This window comes from Panulirus ornatus, chromosome 56 (assembly GCF_036320965.1).
Source record: "Panulirus ornatus isolate Po-2019 chromosome 56, ASM3632096v1, whole genome shotgun sequence".
NCBI lineage: Eukaryota > Metazoa > Arthropoda > Malacostraca > Decapoda > Palinuridae > Panulirus > Panulirus ornatus.
Genome location: NC_092279.1, coordinates 32,171,307 through 32,193,131, shown reverse-complemented (window position 1 = coordinate 32,193,131; position 21,825 = coordinate 32,171,307). Strand labels below are relative to the sequence as shown.

General features: G+C 40.8%; 1 protein-coding gene across 2 annotated transcripts in view; it reads right to left on the bottom strand.

The window, feature by feature from the left end:
- crb (cell polarity complex component crumbs) overlaps nt 1-21,825 on the bottom strand; it is a 642,968-nt gene that overhangs the window by 324,557 nt on the left and 296,586 nt on the right. For both annotated transcript variants that reach the window (XM_071694202.1, XM_071694201.1), the window contains exons 13-14: nt 11,033-11,186; nt 2,349-2,573 (exon numbers count right to left, since the gene is read on the bottom strand). In XM_071694202.1, coding sequence (XP_071550303.1) covers nt 2,349-2,573; nt 11,033-11,186 — 379 coding nt within the window. The remainder of the gene's footprint in view (nt 1-2,348; nt 2,574-11,032; nt 11,187-21,825) is intronic.

The window sequence follows — 21,825 nt, the reverse complement described above, 5'->3', positions numbered from 1 at the left end:
ATTTACTCTTAACTTTCTTCTTTCACACACTTTACCAAACTCAGTCAACAGCTTCTGCAGTTTCTCACATGAATCAGCCACCAGCGCTGTATCATCAGCGAACAACAACTGACTCACTTCCCAAGCTCTCTCATCCCCATCAGACTTCATACTTGCCCCTCTTTCCAAAACTCTTGCATTTACCTCCCTAACAACCCCATCCATAAACAAATTAAACAACCATGGAGACATCACACACCCCTGCCGCAAACCTACATTTACTGAGAACCAATCACTTTCCTCTCTTCCTACACGTACACATGCCTTACATCCTTGATAAAAACTTTTCACTGCTTCTAACAACTTGCCTCCCACACCATATATTCTTAAGACCTTCCACAGAGCATCTCTATCAACTCTATCATATGCCTTCTCCAGATCCATAAATGCTACATACAAATCCATTTGCTTTTCTAAGTATTTCTCACATACATTCTTCAAAGCAAACACCTGATCCACACATCCTCTACCACTTCTGAAACCACACTGCTCTTCCCCAATCTGATGCTCTGTACATGCCTTCACCCTTTCAATCAATACCCTCCCATATAATTTACCAGGAATACTCAACAAACTTATACCTCTGTAATCTGAGCACTCACTCTTATCCCCTTTGCTTTTGTCAATGGCACTATGCACGCATTCCGCCAATCCTCAGGCACCTCACCATGAGTCATACATACATTAAATAACCTTACCAACCAGTCAATAATACAGTCACCCCCTTTTTTAATAAATTCCACTGCAATACCATCCAAACCTGCTGCCTTGCCGGCTTTCATCTTCCGCAAAGCTTTTACTACCTCTTCTCTGTTTACCAAATCATTTTCCCTAACCCTCTCACTTTGCACACCACCTCGACCAAAACACCCTATATCTGCCACTCTATCATCAAACACATTCAACAAACCTTCCAAATACTCACTCCATCTCCTTCTCACATCACCACTACTTGTTATCACCTCCCCATTTGCGCCCTTCACTGAAGTTCCCATTTGCTCCCTTGTCTTACGCACTTTATTTACCTCCTTCCAGAACATCTTTTTATTCTCCTTAAAATTTAATGATACTCTCTCACCCCTATGGCTATGGCTATGGATAGAGTTGTGTGCAGGAGGATGGATGTGCTGGAAATGAGATGTTTAAGGACAATGTGTGGTGTGAGGTGGTTTGATCGAGTAAGTAACGTAAGGGTAAGAGAGATGTGTGGAAATAAAAAGAGCGTGGTTGAGAGAGCAGAAGAGGGTGTTTTGAAATGGTTTGGGCACATGGAGAGAATGAGTGAGGAAAGATTGACCAAGAGGATATATGTGTCGGAGGTGGAGGGAACGCGGAGAAGTGGGAGACCAAATTGGAGGTGGAAAGATGGAGTGAAAAAGATTTTGTGTGATCGGGGCCTGAACATGCAGGAGGGTGAAAGGAGGGCAAGGAATAGAGTGAATTGGATCGATGTGGTATACCGGGGTTGACGTGCTGTCAGTGGATTGAATCAGGGCATGTGAAGCGTCTGGGGTAAACCATGGAAAGCTGTGTAGGTATGTATATTTGCGTGTGTGGACGTATGTATATACATGTGTATGGGGGTGGGTTGGGCCATTTCTTTCGTCTGTTTCCTTGCGCTACCTCGCAAACGCGGGAGACAGCGACAAAGAAAAAAAAAAATATATATATATATATATTTGTAAGAGGAGTAATAGCAAAGTACATCACTGCAAGACAGGAGATATTGATATTATATCTTTTTTCCAGTTTTGTAGTACATCTACAATATTTCAAATTTTCAAGTCTACTAACACCTTTTCTCACCTTCTCTATGGTCATGTGTGATCTTATCATTCATAGGAGAGTCTACTATGTCAAAGACCAAGGAATCAATCACTGGATGGAATTCCACATATGTCACATAAATGAGAAGTTAGCCATAGGAGTTTCATAACTAATGAGATGCGACCCTGGCAAGCTAATCATGTAACAATCTATCATTCATTAGCAAGCTCTTGCAATCATCAAAATGTAAATGAAACTAAATATCAAGGGAATGGTCACCTTGAAATAACTCATATTTCTTGAGAATCCAAAGTCCCACAGTGACTCATGAACACACAAACACATCCACACACAGAAAAAAAAGCATACCAAAAAATTCTTGTTTGATATGAAGTTTTTCTTTTATGGATATTGTGAAATGCCAGCATATACTATCCTCCTGAGAAAAAAGAAAAATAACTGGCAGAAAGATTCCATAATTTTCAGAAATTGAAATATCAAATTTCCTTATATACTCCAAACAGTATTAGAGATAAACTAACCTAAAATGCATTCACAGTAAAAGTCTTGTAGTCCCCGAGTGGTGATGCATGAAGCAGAGTTCTGGCAAGGGTTTGATGCACAAGCATCATACTCCTCTTCACAGTTAGTGCCCATGTATGCTTCTCCACACTCACAAGTGTAATTGTTCAGACCATCAATACATATACCTCCATTAAGGCACGGGTTTGATTCACATTCATTTATGTCTGTCTGGCATGTCTCACCTGAAACATGGATAAAATGTAAAATATACAAATGAAAAATAAAATATAAATCTAAACTGAATCATCAGAATTTACAGTTGCTGCATGACTTACATCATATGGACCTTTGAATCACTGTAACATGTCAATGTGCAATTCATACATTAAAAGTGAACCTTTTTCTTTTTTTTTCTTTCAAACTATTCGCCATTTCCCGCATTAGCGAGGTAGCGTTAAGAACAGAGGACTGGGCCTTTGAGGGAATACCCTCACCTGGCGCAATTCTCTGTTCCCTCTTTTGGAAAATTAAAAAAAAAACAAGAGGGGAGGATTTCCAGCCCCCCGCTCCTTCCCCTTTTAGTCGCCTTCTACGACACGCAGGGAATACGTGGGAAGTATTCTTTCTCCCCTATCCCCAGGGAAAAGTGAACCTATCTCTACTTTTTCACATAAATTCAAGTGAAAGTTACAAGTTTTAGGTGAATTAACTTGAGGCTTTTTACCTGATATCTAATTTCATATGTTTTTGTATCATATCATCATTATCCATTCATACAAGTCTGACTTATACTGCCTTAGTGAGGAGGGGTTAGGAACTAAGCATATCAAGGGAAAATCCTTGCTTGAACCCTTCTCCTGTCCCCACTTTTAGAAAGTGAAAATACAAGAAAGGAGGATTTTCAGGCCTCCCCTATCCCATCCCTCTCACTTGCCTTCTATGACATGCAGGAGATAGATCATAAGAACTCATTCTCCCATATCTCTAGGGATAATCTATCAATATTCAAACTTATCAGTCTAATAAATGTTATCATCCAACAACACTACAGAAAGAAGTAAAGCATAAACTTTGTCAATACTTTATGTAATCAGAGGGCAATTGTTTACTGAAAACAGAAAAGGTGGTGAATGCTTTCCATGAGATGGAATATGGGAAAGTGGCTTGAGTGGATGGGACTGCAGTTGAATATCTCAAGAAAGGAGATTACAGTGTTGCTCATTCACAACTTAGTTTTTGATGTATGTGTGGCTCTAGAAGAGGTACATGGCGATGGGTAGAATCCCTGTATAGTGTAACTGTATAAAAGCAACGGGGACAAAAGTGAATGTTCGAATTACAGAAGTATAAGTTTGTTGAGTATATCTGGTAGATTGTATGGGAAAGTGGTGATTGAGAAGGTGGTGGCATACACAGAGCATAAGACTGGGGAGGGAAAATGTGGCTTCAGAAAAGGGAGATGACCTGAGAATCCACTGTTTGCTTTCAAGAATTTGAGTGAAAAATACTTTGAAAAAAAAATCTATGAGTGGCACTTATGGGTCAGAAGAAAGCATATGACAGGTCTTTTTTTTTTTTTTGTAAAAATGCTTTGTGGAAGGTGTTGGCGTGAAAGGGAAATTACTAAAAGTATGGAAGAGTTTCTATCATTGGAGTAGGGTATGGGTGTGAATAAAAAAGAAGAGCAGGGTGAGGTGTTCAAAATTAAGGTGGATATGCAGTAAGGGTGTGAGATGCCATCATAGATGTTTAATCGGTTTATGGATGAAATGGTGACAGATGTAAACACAAGGGTCCTAGACTAAAGGATGGTTCTGCATTTTGTTGGGGATGGGAGGCCAAGGAAATGAGTCAGTTGCTATTTGCTGATGACAAGGCTGTGGTGACAGACTTGTGTGAGAAACTGCAGAAGGTGGTGTTTGAGTGAAAGTAGAAAGTTGAGAGTTGATGTAAATAAAAGTGGGTTACAAAGTTCAGCAGGGATGAGAGACATGTTGGTTGGAGTGAGAGACTTAACCAAGAGAATTTGGAGACAATGGAGAGTTTTAAATACCTGGGAATGAACATGGCAGTAGACATAACCATGGGAGATAAACCCATAGGATGAGTGAAGGGGCTTAAATCCTGGGTGCTATGAGAGGTGTCTGGAAAGAGAAGTGATTGTCTGTGAGGGAAAAGATGAGTATGTCTGATGGCACAGTATTCCCGAATGAGCTATATGTATGAGAGGTGTGGGCCACAGTTAAGGGTATGATAGGGGATGAATGTGTTAGAAAAGGAGGGTTAATTAATGAAGAGAGTTGTGGTAGTTAGAAGAGCAGGAAAGAGAAAGCAGATGATGGTGTGCTGAAATGGTTTGGACATATGGAGAGGATCTGTGAAGAAAAGAATACAGTTAATTTGAGCAAAGTGATATACACAGGGTGGTGTAATGTCAATGGGTGATCAAAGGCATATGAAAGAGTTTGGGGGAACCACACAGAGGTCTGCAGGATTTGGTCAATGAGAGGCTGCTCCAGCTTGAGTGCATCATACACAGCTGCTAGAGAGCAGGCATAAACTTATAGAGCCATTCATTGTCTGTACATCACATTATCTTGATACACAGATAGCAAACGAGCATGAAGAGAAATGAATGAGTTACATGGAAAAAATACTAAAAAAAGGCACAAAGCATGAATTTCACACCTTAGGTAGTTATATACATAGAGATCTTAACTAGTTGTTAAAGTAGTTCTTTTCAATTCTTTAGAGTAATTTCCTCTATGTTATGAAATGGAAATGTAGGTTTTACAATTGCTATAAACCTGTGACTTAAAAAGAGTTACATTTCCTATTTCCTCTGCCCATGAATCTGTCTTTTGCTGATAAGTGAAATGTATCTTCTTACGTATGAATGCATGAAGACTAAACAAAATTGAACTCAACATAAAAACTATTTTTTGCGTCTCAAATCTAATGAAAAGTATTAGAGTATACCAAAATTCAAAACTGTTTGTAACAGTTTCCTGTGAACCAGTGCTCTCTTTTCTCAATCCATAATGCATTCTCCTTGACAAGAGGTTATCATTACTGAATCATTTCTTCCCTACATATCTGTAATTACCCATCTTTTTTTAATACTAAACAGTCTTTCCTGCCTCAGTCAGGTAGCATCACCTCAGTCTGGAAGCATCAAGAACAAATGAACAACAACCTCACTGGCACATATCTATATTCTAGCTGACAAGTGTATTGTAACAAACTGCAAAGACCACTCAAGAGTTTATCTTCACTTCATCTACCTTTGATCAGATAAAGGAAAAACATCTTCCATATACCACAGTGATTTAAATCATACAATCCAATACAAGTCTACTACCTCCTAAAGTTTAGCACAATACCTCAAAGCTGCCTTCACTCTATCCTTTTATCTCAGTTCTCCCTCCCCATTGCTCACTCCTCTTCTGACATATACATCCTCCTAAGTCAGTCATTCTACGTTCATTCTCCCTATGTGACCTACTCAATCAGAATGTGCTTACAATCTTAGCTTTCTCTAAAATTTTCACTGCTTACATTATCAATCCAACTTACCAAACATTATCCTCAGGCAGTCTATCTATCAATCTATATAAATCTTTTCTTTTAATACTATTCGCCATTTCCCACGTTAACGAGTTAGCATTAAGAACAAAGGACGGGGCCTTTGAGGGAATATCCTCACCTGGCCCCCTTCTCTGTTCCTTCTTTTGAAAAATTGAAAAAAACATGAGGGGAGGATTTCCAGCCCTTCGCTCCCTCCCTTTTTAGTACCCTTCTACGACACACAGGGAATACATGGGAAATATTCTTTCTCCCCTATCTCCAGGGATAATCTATATATTATCATTATTCATTATCATTTTGCTTTGTCGCTGTCTCCCGCTTTAGCGAGGTAGCGCAAGGAAACAGACGAAAGAATGGCCCAACCCACCCACATGCACATGTATATACATACACGTCCACACATGCAAATAGACATCCCTATACATCTCAACGTATACATATATATACACACAGAGACATATACATACATACACATGTACATAATTCATAGTCTGCCTTTATTCATTCCCATAGCCACCACACAACACATGAAATAACAACCCCCTCTGACCATATGTGTGCGAGGTAGTGCTAGGAAAAGACAACAAAGGCCACATTCATTCACACTCAGTCTCTAGCCGTCATGTAATAATGCACTGAAACCACAGCTCCCTTTCCACATCCAGGCCCCACAGAACTTTCCATGGTTTACCCCAGACGCTTCACATGCCCTAGTTCAATCCATTGACAGCACGTTGACCCCAGTACACCACATCGTTCCAATTCACTCTATTCCTTGCACGCCTTTCACTCTCCTGCATGTTCAAGCCCCGATCACTCAAAATCTTTTTCACTCCATCTTTCCACCTCCAATTTGGTCTCCCACTTCTCCTTGTTCCCTCCAGCTCTGACACATATATCCTCTTGGTCAATCTTTCCTCACTCATTCTCTCCATGTGACCAAACCATTTCAAAACACCCTCTTCTGCTCTCTCAACCAAACTCTTTTTATTACCACACATCTCTCTTACCCTATTATTACTTACTCGATCAAACCACCTCACACCACATATTGTCCTCAAACATCTCATTTCCAGCACATCCACTCTCCTCCACACAGCTCTATCCATAGCCCACGCCTCGCAACCATATAACATTTTTGGAACCACTATTCCTTCAAACATACCCAGTTTTGCTTTACGAGATAATGTTCTCCACTTCCACACATTCTTCAATGCTCCCAGAACTTTCGCCCCCTCCCCCCCCTTTGATTCACTTCCATGGTTCCATCCACTGCCAAATCCACTCCCAGATATCTAAAACACTTTACTTCCTCCAGTTTTTCTCCATTCAAACTTACCTCCCAATTGACTTGTCCCTCAACCCTACTGTACCTAATAACCTTGCTCTTATTCACATTTACTCTCAGCTTTCTTCTTTCACACACTTTACCAAACTCAGTCACCAGCTTCTGCAGTTTCTCACACGAATCAGCCACCAGCGCTGTATCATCAGCGAACAACAACTGACTCACTTCCCAAGCCCTCTCATCCACAACAGGCTGCATACTTGCCCCTCTTTCCAAAACTCTTGCATTCATCTCCCTAACAACCCCATCCATAAACAAATTAAACAACCATGGAGACATCACACACCCCTGCCGCAAACCTATATTCACTGAGAACCAATCACTTGCCTCTCTTTCTACACGTACACATGCCTTACATCCTTGATAAAAACTTTTCACTGCTTCTAACAACCTGCATCCTACAACATATATTCTTAATACCTTCCACAGAGCATCTCTATCAACTCTATCATATGCCTTCTCCAGATCCATAAATGCTGCATACAAATCCATTTGCTTTTCTAAGTATTTCTCACATACATTTTTCAAAGCAAACACCTGATCCACACATCCTCTACCACTTCTGAAATCACAATGCTCTTCCCCAATCTGATGCTCTGTACATGCCTTCACCCTCTCAATCAATACCCTTCCATATAATTTCCCAGGAATACTCAACAAACTTATACCTCTGTAATTTGAGCTCTCATTTCTATCCCCTTTGCCTTTGTACAATGGCACTATGCAAGCATTCCGCCAATCGTCAGACACCTCACCATGATTCATACATACATTAAATAACCTTACCAACCAGTCAACAATACAGTCACCCCCTTTTTTAATAAGTTCCACTGCAATACCATCCAAAACCCGCTGCCTTGCTGGCTTTCATCTTCCGCAAAGCTTTTACTACCTCTTCTCTGTTTACCATATCATTCTCCCTAACCCTCTCACTTTGCACACCACCTCGACTAAAACACCCTATATCTGCCACTCTATCATCAAACACATTTAACAAACCTTCAAAATACTCACTCCTTCTCCTTCTCACATCACCACTACTTGTTATCACCTCCCCATTAGCCCCCTTCACCGAAGTTCCCATTTGTTCCTTTCTCTTACGCACTTTATTTACCTCCTTCCAAAACATCTTTTTATTCTCCCTGAAATCTAATGATACTCTCTCACCCCAACTCTCATTTGCCCTCTTTTTCACCTCATGCACCTTTCTCTTGACCTCCTGCCTCTTTCTTTTATACATCTCCCAGTCATTTGCACTATTTCCCTGCAAGAATCGTCCACTATTCCTTCAAACCTACACATTTTTGCTCTCCGAGATAATGTTCTTGACTTCCACATATTCTTTAATGCTCCCAGAACTTTTGTCCCCTCCCCCACCCTATGATTCACTTCTTCTTCCATGGTTCCAATCACTGCCAAATCCACTCCAAGATATCTAAAACACTTCACTTCCTCCAGTTTTTCTCCATTCAAACTCACCTCCCAACTGACTTGTCCCTCAACCCTACTGTACCTAATAACCTTGATCTTATTCACATTTACTCTCAGCATTCTTCTTTCACACACTTTACCAAACTCAGTCACCAGCTTCCACAGTTTCTCACAAGAGTCACCCACCAGCGCTGTATCATCAGCGAACAACAACTGATTCACTTCCCAAGCTCTCTCATCCACAACAGACTGCATACTTGCCCCTCTTTCCAAAACTCTTGCATTCACCTCCCTAACAACCCCATCCATAAGCAAATTAAACAACCATGGAGACATCACACACCCCTGCCGCAAACCAACATTCACTGAGAACCAATCACTTCTGGTTCCATCCATTGCCAAATCCACTCCCAGATATCTAAAACACTTCTCTTCCTCCAGTTTTTCTCCATTCAAACTTACTTCCCAACTGACTCGTCCCTCAACCCTACTGTACCTAATAACCTTGCTCTTATTCACAATTACTCTCAGCTTTCTTCTTTCACACACTTTACCAAACTCAGTCAACAGCTTCTGCAGTTTCTCATTCGAATCAGCCACCAGAACTGTATCATCAGTGAGCAACTCACTTCCCAAGCCTTCTATTTCACAACAAACTGCATACTTGCCCCTCTCTCCAAAACTCTTGCATTCACCTGCCTAACAACCCCACCCATAAACAAATTAAAAAACCATGGAGACATCACACACCCCTGCCGCAAACCGATATTCGCTGAGAACCAATCACTTTCCTCTCTTCCTACTCGTACACATGCCTTACATCCTTGATAAAAACTTTCCACTGCTTCTAGCAACTTGCCTCCCACACCATATACTCTTAATACCTTCCACAGAGCATCTCTATCAACTTTTATCATATTCCTTCTCTAGATCCATAAGTGCTACATACAAATCCATTTGCTTTCTAAGTATTTCTCACATACATTCTTCAAAGCAAACACCTGATCCACACATCCTCTACCACTTCTGAAACCACACAGCTCTTCCCCAGTTTGATGCTCTGTACATGCCTTCACCCTCTCAATCAATACCCTCCCATATAATTTCCCAGGAATACTCAACAAACTTATACCTCTGTAATTTGAGTACTCACCTTTATCCCCTTTGCCTTTGTACAATGGCACTATGCATGCATTCCACCAATCCTCAGGCACTTCACCATGAGTCATACACACATTGCATATCCTCATCAACCAGTCAACAACAGTCACCCCCTTTTTTTAATGAATCCCACAACAATACCATCCAAACTCGCCGCCTTGCTGGCTTTCATCTTCTGCAAAGCTTTCACTACCTCTTCTCTGTTTACCAAATCATTCTCCCTAACCCTCTCACTTTGCACACCACCTCGACCAAAATATCCCATATCTGCCACTCTATCATCAAACACATTCAACAAACCTTGAAAATACTCACTCCATCTCCTTCCCACATTACCATTACTTGTTATTAACTCCCTATTAGCCCCCTTCACCGATGTTCCCATTTGTTTTCTTGTCTTACACACTTTATTTATCTCCTTCCAAAACATCTTTTTATTCCCCCTAAAATTTAATGATACTCTCTCACTCCAACTCTCATTTGCCACCTGTTCCAACTGGAACTCCCTCTAGGGGGTGGCCATAGGATTACAGTCTCCATAACTAGTGAACTCCAGTGCACTGGAGTTCCTCAGGTAGTTCCGTTTTCAAAACATCCATCTTCCTTTTCAACCAAGGGCTGTTCAACACTGTCTGAACATTACCATCTTCACTGCTATAGTCAATGATATCTACTTCCACATTTTCCTTTTTGCACCTAAGACAGCCATCACAGTTCTATGTGCTGCAAAGTCCTCTCCCAAGTATTCACACTCCTCCACTCCTTCTGGTCCTCCCAATACAAACTTACACTCAAGCCATTCTTTTCCCATCCTCCTGCTGGACCTCATTACCTTACTGTTGTTCACACTGACATCTGCACACTGCTTGTTCTCAAGGATTACAAATCTTTATTATACTTCACTATTCCCAAAACTGACATAATTCCAAAGCTGAAAGGCCATACTCCTTCCAGAGAGAGAAATGACAGCTGTGGTATAAAATAGATTTTATGTAGCATTCTTTCGTCAGTTTCCTTGCGCTACCTCGCTAATGCGGGAGACAGCGACAAAGCAAAATAAATAAATAAATAAAATAATATTATGTAGCATGAGAGTGAACCCTCTTTCAAACTGCAAGAGGAAGTATGAACAATATTTCTCCTATGTAACAATTACAGTACATGTCATTTTACCTGCAAACCCTGGAGGACAAGTGCAATCAAAACCATTGACACGGTCTTTGCAAGAGGCACCATTAAGGCACGGGGATGAAGCACATTCATCTACTTCTTCATCACAGTTCTTACCAGACCATCCAGCTTCACAGTCACATTCATAGTCACCAATCTGAAATTATCAAACTTATGAATATGTTACATGCCTTAACATACTAATTTTGATGTTAGATTGTTAAACATATCTAAAAATGTAAACCATTCTATAAAAGATTACTACAATCTGACTGCCCAAACATTGTGAAATGACACAGGACTCTGAGCCCATTAATCAGACTTCATATTTTTCTACATCTGCTCAGTATAGGGAACAGATCTAAGATCCTTGTTTTCCTGCCAACAATTAGAATATGCCTACGGCCTCCTTACACAACAATTGCACCCGAGTTTCTCAGTTACCCTTCAGCCATGACAAGGAGGGGATGCCACAGTAGACAACTGAGTGTAGATGACTTCATGTGGAATCTGCATGTTACAATAAGAAATCTAATTATCTACGTGATAATCTGTTTGATGTTAAAAATCTACTTGATGATAAATAGAAAGTGCACCAGAGCACTATATAAACAGCATGGTGATGGCTGAGATATCAACACCAGACCATATAGTCCTAAGTGTTATTGCAAAAACGGGATCCCATCCAAAATTTTAACCCAGAGGCCTACTGCACTTGATTTTCTGTTTTCATCTTCTTATATATATATTGTTCTTTCATTTCACAAGAGATGCTGTTTATCCTTTAATTGGAAAACACCCATTTTTCAGATGCATTAGGAAATTTATGTACCTGCTTAGGGGATGAGATGCTGAAGGGCATCAGTTGAAACTAAATACTAACTGGGGACAAACATGAACATATTCAGTAGGAATGAGGAACTATCTAAGCAAGAGAGTTGTTTGATAATATTGTCAGAGAGAACTCCCTAGAGTACTGCAAAATACTATACAAAATGTTGCACATATGCAAGAAGGTACACCTCGTCTAACACTTGCTGGTATTGGATGTGCTTCACTGGTGCTCTTGAGCTGCCACAGGTCAAATGTCAACCTGAACTAACCCCAACCCTCCTCTTCCAGCTGGATATTTGGATTACATCTGATTGGACCTACCAACTTCACACAAAACTATCTACCTCCAATGAATTTAGTTGCAAAAAAGATAGATATTAGATAACTTTACTGTGAACTAGTGAACCAGTGACTCAGTGAGTCTCTTGCGATGCCATTGTTGGGGTTGTGATCCCTAGTGTAAATACAATGACAAAGACATACTCCGACTAACATTGAACCAGTGACTCAGTAACAACCTCCTGATGGGTCAGAGGGGCTATGTGTAGTGTAAGCACCATGACATTGACAGATAAACCAACACCAGCATGGTCCTCAGCATTCATGTCACTGAGACCCCCTTCTGCCCAGCATCCACTGACTGACATTTGTCACCACAATCATTTTGTACCAACTAGTGCTGGTACACAGAGACAAAAGAATGGTCCTATATCTCCTATTGTGAATATCATAAATATTCCATCAGCAAGTGCACAGCCAAGAAAGCAAGCAGTTTCGATTCTCACAGTTATGTGTATGTCAACTACTATAGTAATGTAACCAAACTAATGCGAAAGTATTCATCACTTACTCCACCATTAAATACATAATGTATGTTAACACATCATTACTGAAATTCAACCATTATGTAACTTTACATCATTCAATATTCAACTATCACCACTAAAGGAATAATGTATAAAGCAAAGAATTTGCTCTGTAGGACTTCTGAACTACATAAGTATAATTCATATGCGCTTATCCAAAGCACAGAAGTGAACTCTTTGGTGATCACTTGAGTTTTTTCCAAGGAAGGGTTTCTAAGGATGTTTGTAGCAACTATAGGGGAATAAGTGTATGTATGCAACAGTGTTCACTGAGAGAGTGATGGAAGTGACTGAATGCAGAATAAGTAAGGAACAAGGGGGTTTTAGGAAAGGTATGTGATGTCTGGGTCGATTTCTGCAGTGAGAATGACCAGAAGAGTATTAAGCAAAGGGTAGGAAGCTGTATGCAGCTTTTATGGATCTGGAGAAAGCATATGACTGAAATGAGTGAAATGCTCTATGGGATGGGTTAAGGATATATGGGGTAGGGGGGGCCAACTGTTGGATGGTGTGAAGGCCTTCTATAGAGGAGCATATGCATATGTAAGACTGGACAAAGAGCTGAGCAAAATTTTGGTATACATAGGGAAGTAAGGCAGGATTGTGTACTGTCACCAAGGCTTTTTAACATAAATATGGATGGAGTAATAAGAGGGATGCAAGCAAAATCTGGGAAAAGGGGTGCAGAGATGGAGTTTGGCAGTGAGGTACGGTAGCTAGTGACAAGCCTGTTTGCAGATGATACTGTGTTTTTACTGAAAATGAAGAGGAGTTACAGAAGATTGCAAATGTGCTTCAAGTTGTGTGTAAGCATAGGCATAATTCGGTAAATGTGAGTAAAAGTAAATTAATGGTGTTTGTAGGAACAGAGCAAAATTATAGATTTGGCAAAGCCCTATAAAGTGAGACAAGAAAGTATATTAAACTGTATTATAGATATGGGGGGAGAAAGACTGGAAGAGGTAAAAGAACCAAAGCATTTGGGAGCTATCTTGGGTGAATTTGATGATATGGAAGGGTAGAAAAGTCTCTGGGTCACTTAACAAAATAATGAAGGGTAGAGATGAAAGTACAGAAGTGAAGTAAGGATTAAGGGACAGTATATTTATCATCTTTATTTTTTTCATTATACTTAACTGTAAGATTATTAGTGTAAGAGAAGAGAGAGGCATTTGGACGATTTTTGCAGGGAAAAAATGCAATTGAGTGGGAGATGTATAAAAGAAAGAGACAGGAGGTCAAGAGAAAGGTGCAAGAGGTGAAAAAGAGGGCAAATGAGAGTTGGGGTGAGAGAGTATCATTAATTTTAGGGAGAATAAAAAGATGTTCTGGAAGGAGGTAAATAAAGTGCGTAAGACAAGGGGGCAAATGGGAACTTCCGTGAAGGGCGCAAATGGGGAGGTGATAACAAGTAGTGGTGATGTGAGAAGGAGATGGAGTGAGTATTTTGAAGGTTTGTTGAATGTGTTTGATGATAGAGTGGCAGATATAGGGTGTTTTGGTCGAGGTGGTGTGTAAAGTGAGAGGGTTAGGGAAAATGATTTGGTAAACAGAGAAGAGGTAGTAAAAGCTTTACAGAAGATGAAAACCGGCAAGGCAGCAGGTTTGGATGGTATTGCAGTAGAATTTATTAAAAAAGGGGGTGACTGTATTATTGACTGGTTGGTAAGGTTATTTAATGTATGTATGACTCATGGTGAGGTGCCTGAGGATTGGTGGAATGCGTGCATAGTGCCATTGTACAAAGGCAAAGGGGATAAGAGTGAGTGCTCAAATTACAGAGGTATAAGTTTGTTGAGTATTCCTGGTAAATTATATGGGAGGGTATTGATTGAGAGGGTGAAGGCATGTACAGAGCATCAGATTGGGGAAGAGCAGTGTGGTTTCAGAAGTGGTAGAGGATGTGTGGATCAGGTGTTTGCTTTGAAGAATGTATGTGAGAAATACTCAGAAAAGCAAATGGATTTGTATGTAGCATTTATGGATCTGGAGAAGACATATGATAGAGTTGATAGAGATGCTCTGTGGAAGGTATTAAGAATATATGGTGTTGGAGGAAAGTTGTTAGAAGCAGTGAAAAGTTTTTATCGAGGATGTAAGGCATGTGTACGTGTAGGAAGAGAGGAAAGTGATTGGTTCTCAGTGAATGTAGGTTTGCGGCAGGGGTGTGTGATGTCTCCATGGTTGTTTAATTTGTTTATGGATCGGGTTGTTAGGGAGGTAAATGCATGAGTTTTGGAAAGAGGGGCAAGTATGAAGTCTGTTGGGGATGAGAGAGCTTGGGAAGTGAGTCAGTTGTTGTTCGCTGATGATGCAGCGCTGGTGGCTGGTTCATGTGAGAAACTGCAGAAGCTGGTGACTGAGTTTGGTAAAGTGTGTGAAAGAAGAAAGTTAAGAGTAAATTTGAATAAGAGCAAGGTTATTAGGTACAGTAGGGTTGAGGGTCAAGTCAATTGGGAGGTAAGTTTGAATGGAGAAAAACTGAAGGAAGTAAAGTGTTTTAGATATCTGGGAGTGGATCTGGCAGCGGATGGAACCATGGAAGCGGAAGTGGATCATAGGGAGGGGGAGGGGGTGAAAATCCTGGGAGCCTTGAAGAATGTGTGGAAGTCGAGAACATTACCGCGGAAAGCAAAAATGGGTATGTTTGAAGGAATAGTGGTTCCAACAATGTTGTATGGTTGCGAGGCATGGGCTATGGATAGAGTTGTGCGCAGGAGGATGGATGTGCTGGAAATGAGATGTTTGAGGACAATGTGTGGTGTGAGGTGGTTTGATCGAGTAAGTAACGTAAGGGTAAGAGAGATGTGTGGAAATAAAAAGAGCGTGGTTGAGAGAGCAGAAGAGGGTGTTTTGAAATGGTTTGGGCACATGGAGAGAATGAGTGAGGAAAGATTGACCAAGAGGATATATGTGTCGGAGGTGGAGGGAACGCAGAGAAGTGGGAGACCAAATTGGAGGTGGAAAGATGGAGTGAAAAAGATTTTGTGTGATCGGGGCCTGAACATGCAGGAGGGTGAAAGGAGGGCAAGGAACAGAGTGAATTGGATCAATGTGGTATACCGGGGTTGACGTGCTGTCAGTGGATTGAATCAGGGCATGTGAAGCGTCTGGGGTAAACCATGGAAAGCTGTGTAGGTATGTATATTTGCATGTGTGGACGTATGTATACACATGTGTATGGGGGTGGGTTGGGCCATTTCTTTCGTCTGTTTCCTTGCGCTATTTCCCCATAATTGCGACATACATCCTTAGCACCTTTTCCTTTGAATAAAGGAACAATGCTAGATTTTACCCAATCCTCAGACATAACCTGATGTTTCAATGCAAAATCACATATCAGATGCATCCACTGTATCACACTTTCTCCTCTATATTTCAGCATTTCAGCTGTAATCCTATCCACCACTGGTGCCTTTCCTACCTTCAGCCTCATTATTGCCCTTCTTACCTCCCTTTTTGCTAACATCCTTTGCTCTTGTATCCTTTCCCTTCCATCATCCATACTCATGCATATAACACCTGCTGCCTCACCTTCTCCTACATTCATCAGTTTTTCAAAATACACTTCCTCCTTTTGATTCAACAACTGCCTCTCCTTACTTATCACATCAACATTTCCATCCATACATCCACCTCCTTCCTTTTCAATCTCCTTCCAGTATAGTTTCTTATTACCACAAAACTTTTCCCTTAACTTAGTTCAAAATGCTTCATCTACTCCCTTTTTGCTTTCCTCTATCAGCTTCTTAAGATTCTGCTTACATATTTCATATTCATCATCCCTCCTTTGCTGCACTTCCACCGCTACATTTCTATTGGACAATCTATGATATGCCTTTTTCTTCTCTTCCACAGCATTTCTAATCTCTTCTGTCCACCATGCATTGCTCTTTTAGTCCTACATCTCACGACTTTGTATCAAACTACTAATTCTTCAACCTTTAATAGTATTCTTCAAACACATTAAACACTTAATTCAAACATGACTGCATCCCTACATTCACTGCACTTCCATCTAAGCTTTCAGTCACTTTCCTTTCATATCCCTCCCTGCATTTCTTCTGATTAATCTTGCTTGCCAACAATTTCATCTCTGCATTCTTCCTTACACCATACCTCCACTTCCTGATCTCCACAAAAATCATGAAATGGTGATTCTCTCATTCTCAAAACTGTTTATACAGTCATCCAAATTTCTCCAGAAATGCTTCATTCCATCCATACCTTGTACAGTCTTCATCTTCACATGCACATATACACATACCAATGTTTTTTTTTTTTTTTTTTTTTTTTTTTTAATACTTTGTCGCTGTCTCCCGCGTTTGCGAGGTAGCGCAAGGAAACAGACGAAAGAAATGGCCCAACCCTCCCCATACACATGTACATACACACGTCCACACACGCAAATATACATACCTACACAGCTTTCCATGGTTTACCCCGGACGCTTCACATGCCTTGATTCAATCCACTGACAGCACGTCAACCCCTGTATACCACATCGCTCCAATTCACTCTATTCCTTGCCCTCCTTTCACCCTCCTGCATGTTCAGGCCCCGATCACACAAAATCCTCTTCACTCCATCTTTCCACCTCCAATTTGGTCTCCCTCTTCTCCTCGTTCCCTCCACCTCCGACACATATATCCTCTTGGTCAATCTTTCCTCACTCATTCTCTCCATGTGCCCAAACCATTTCAAAACACCCTCTTCTGCTCTCTCAACCACGCTCTTTTTATTTCCACACATCTCTCTCACCCTTACGTTACTTACTCGATCAAACCACCTCACACCACACATTGTCCTCAAACATCTCATTTCCAGCACATCCATCCTCCTGCGCACAACTCTATCCATAGCCCACGCCTCGCAACCATACAACATTGTTGGAACTACTATTCCTTCAAACATACCCATTTTTGCTTTCCGGGATAATGTTCTCGACTTCCACACATTTTTCAAGGCTCCCAAAATTTTCGCCCCCTCCCCCACCCTATGATCCACTTCCGCTTCCATGGTTCCATCCGCTGACAGATCCACTCCCAGATATCTAAAACACTTCACTTCCTCCAGTTTTTCTCCATTCAAACTCACCTCCCAATTGACTTGACCCTCAACCCTACTGTACCTAATAACCTTGCTCTTATTCACATTTACTCTTAACTTTCTTCTTCCACACACTTTACCAAACTCCGTCACCAGCTTCTGCAGTTTCTCACATGAATCCGCCACCAGCGCTGTATCATCAGCGAACAACAACTGACTCACTTCCCAAGCTCTCTCATCCCCAACAGACTTCATACTTGCCCCTCTTTCCAAGACTCTTGCATTTACCTCCCTAACAACCCCATCCATAAACAAATTAAACAACCATGGAGACATCACACACCCTTGCCGCAAACCTACATTCACTGAGAACCAATCACTTTCCTCTCTTCCTACACGTACACATGCCTTACATCCTCGATAAAAACTTTTCACTGCTTCTAACAACTTGCCTCCCACACCATATATTCTTAATACCTTCCACAGAGCATCTCTATCAACTCTATCATATGCCTTCTCCAGATCCATAAATGCTACATACAAATCCATTTGCTTTTCTAAGTATTTCTCACATACATTCTTCAAAGCAAACACCTGATCCACACATCCTCTCCCACTTCTGAAACCACACTGCTCTTCCCCAATCTGATGCTCTGTACATGCCTTCACCCTCTCAATCAATACCCTCCCATATAATTTACCAGGAATACTCAACAAACTTATACCTCTGTAATTTGAGCACTCACTCTTATCCCCTTTGCCTTTGTACAATGGCACTATGCACGCATTCCGCCAATCCTCAGGCACCTCACCATGAGTCAAACATACATTAAATAACCTTACCAACCAGTCAACAATACAGTCACCCCCTTTTTTAATAAATTCCACTGCAATACCATCCAATGTATACTTCACAATTCCCATCTTTCCTTTCACCCACACTATTCTTGATCTATTCTATCCTTGCTCTGTAACACCGTCCTATACTCTCAGTAATAGCAGAATTGCACATCCTTTCCCTCTCCCCAATAATTTTCAATCATTCCTATCCATACCACTCCTCCCTCCAAGCCCTCCCATAACTTGCATTCATCATTTCCATTTTCACTCCACATATCCTGCCCAAGGATATGGTTCTCCAGAAATGCTTCATTCCATCCTTACCTTGTACAGTCTTCATCTTCACATGCACATATACACATACCAATGTATACTTCACGATTCCCATCTTTCCTTTCACCCACACTATTCTTGATCTACTCTATCCATGCTCTGTAACACCTTCCTATACTCTCAGTGATAGCAGAAGTGTACATCCTTTCCCTCTCCCCAATAACTTTCAATCATTCATATCCATACCACTCCTCCTTCCAAGCCCTCCCATAGCTTGCATTCATCATTTCCATTTTCACTCCACATATCCTGCCCAAGGATATGGTTCTCCAGAAATGCTTCATTCCATCCTTACCTTGTACAGTCTTCATCTTCACATGCACATATACACATACCAATGTATACATCACGATTCCCATCTTTCCTTTCACCCACACTATTCTTGATCTATTCTATCCATGCTCTGTAACACCTTCCTATACTCTCAGTGATAGCAGAAGTGCACATCCTTTCCCTCTCCCCAATAATTTTCAATCATTCCCATCCATACCACTCCTCCTTCCAAGCCCTCCCATAACTTGCATTCATCATTTCCATTTTCACTCCACATATCCTGCCCAAGGATATGGTTCTTCAGAAATGCTTCATTCCATCATTACCTTGTACAGTCTTTATCTTCACATGCACATATACACATACCAATGTATACTTCACGATTCTCATCTTTCCTTTCACCCACACTATTCTTGATCTATTCTATCCATGCTCTGTAACACCGTCCTATACTCTCAGTGATAGCAGAATTGCACATCCTTTCCCTCTCCCCAATAATTTTCAATCATTCCCATCCATACCACTCCTCCTTCCAAGCCCTCCCATAACTTGCATTCATCATTTCCATTTTCACTCCACATATCCTGCCCAAGGATATGGGTTTCCCCATTCACCAACACATCCAAGCTGCTTTTAAACTCCAAAAGTTTCATCCTTTTTCTCTCACCAGTAATCCCATTTACATTCAGTGTCATCACCCTCAATCTCTCATTGCTTTTATTCCTCAGCATAACTGGTATACTCCAGTGCTGCCTCTCAGCCTTTTGTGCCTAATCCTTGACAGGCCACTGGCAGAGGGCAACTCCAATGAAGTGTTTCCAGAGGCAGCGAGGCTCCAAAAAAGACAAAAAAAAAAAAGTCACAGCACACCTCAGGTGTTTGTCTATATTTAAAAGGATTGGCCTGATGGGGTGTATTAACAAGGTCATCACAAGAAGGCAGGGTGAGACTTGGATACTCTAGAAAAATACAAAAGTTATCTCCCTGAGGTACTGAAACTTGACAGATACTCTATTTTGAACTCCCTAATTCTATGATTTGTCAACTGGGGGGGGGGGGAGCGGGGGCTGGAAATCCTTCCCTATCATTTTTTTTTTTTTTTTTTTTTAAATTTTCCAAAAGAAGGAACAGAGGGGCCAGGTGAGGATATTTCCAAAAAAAGGCCAGTCCTCTGTTCTTAACGCTACCTCGCTAACGCGGGAAATGGCGAATAGTTTAAAAGAAAGAAAATATTTTCGTGAATGACTGCCTGAATTCGAAAAAAATATCTATATCATTTACCTGTTTTTCAACCTTTAGCCATCTATGGCACCAACAAGGATCATCCCATGTATCAGCTGCCTATGTAGCAAAACCTACTGTCTCATGTTATCACACTGAGAACATGGGGTTTGACTAAACACAACTTCCCTCCTTTGATCCCCCCTCATCCCTATATCCCTTATCTCCTCATCACTAACAAAACCCAGTGGTAGTTACCCACATCACAAAATATTTGCTGTATCATTTTGAAAAGTGATTCATATCCCAGAGGGCAAAATTGTTTAGGTAGCAAACTGAAATAATGCCCATATGGATAAAAATGGGGACTGGAATGGACCAACGAGTCCTGTGTCATGTTGCTAGTGCCACCCGGATGAGGGAGAGAAAAGTAACCTCAAAGGGCCTTGTAGAGCAGCAGTCCAAGAGAGAATAAGCACAATCAGGTCATGAATAGATATAGGGGGGTCCTGCTCACCCTCCGCATCATGCAACTTTAAAACTAAATGTATATGTATTGACAAATATAAAATAATCCCTTCACACCTTTCTTTGCTAATTAAGTTTGATTTTTAACTTTAAGCCTTTTTCAGTCTCACAGTAGACAAGAATTTGTATATCTCATTGAAAATCACCAATAAAGCAATTAAAGCTCAAATGTCTTAAATGTCTTATTTTCCTGTGTAGCAGGGTGGCGACAGGAATGAATAAGGGCAGACAGTATGAATTATGTACATGTGTATATATGCACATGTTTTGTGTGTCTAAATATGTTTACATTGTGGGGTTTTTTGGTATGTATATGTGCATGTGTGGACATGTATTAAAATACAAGCGTATGTGGGTGGGGTTGGGGCCATTCTTCGTCTGTTTCCTTGTGCTACCTACTAATGTGGGAGACGTGACAAAGTACAAATGAATATAGAAAAATTTAATTATAATCATAATGATAATAAAAATCCACCTGAGGATTGGCAAAATGCTTGCATAGTGCCACTTGTACAAAGGCAAAGGGGATAAAGTGAGTGCTAAAAGTTACAGAGGTATAAGTTTGTTGAGTATTCCTGGGAAATTATATGGGAGGTATTGATGAGAGGGTGAAGGATGTACAGAGCATCAGATTGGGGAAGAGCAGTGTGGTTTCAAAGTGGTAGAGATGTGTGGATCAGGTGTTTGCTTTGAAGAATGTATGTGAGAAATACTCAGAAAAGCAAATGGATTTGTATGTAGCATTTATGGATCTGGAGATGACATATGATAGAGTTGATAGAGATGCTCTGTGGAAGGTATTAAGAATATATGGTGTTGGAGGAAAGTTGTTAGAAGCAGTGAAAAGTTTTT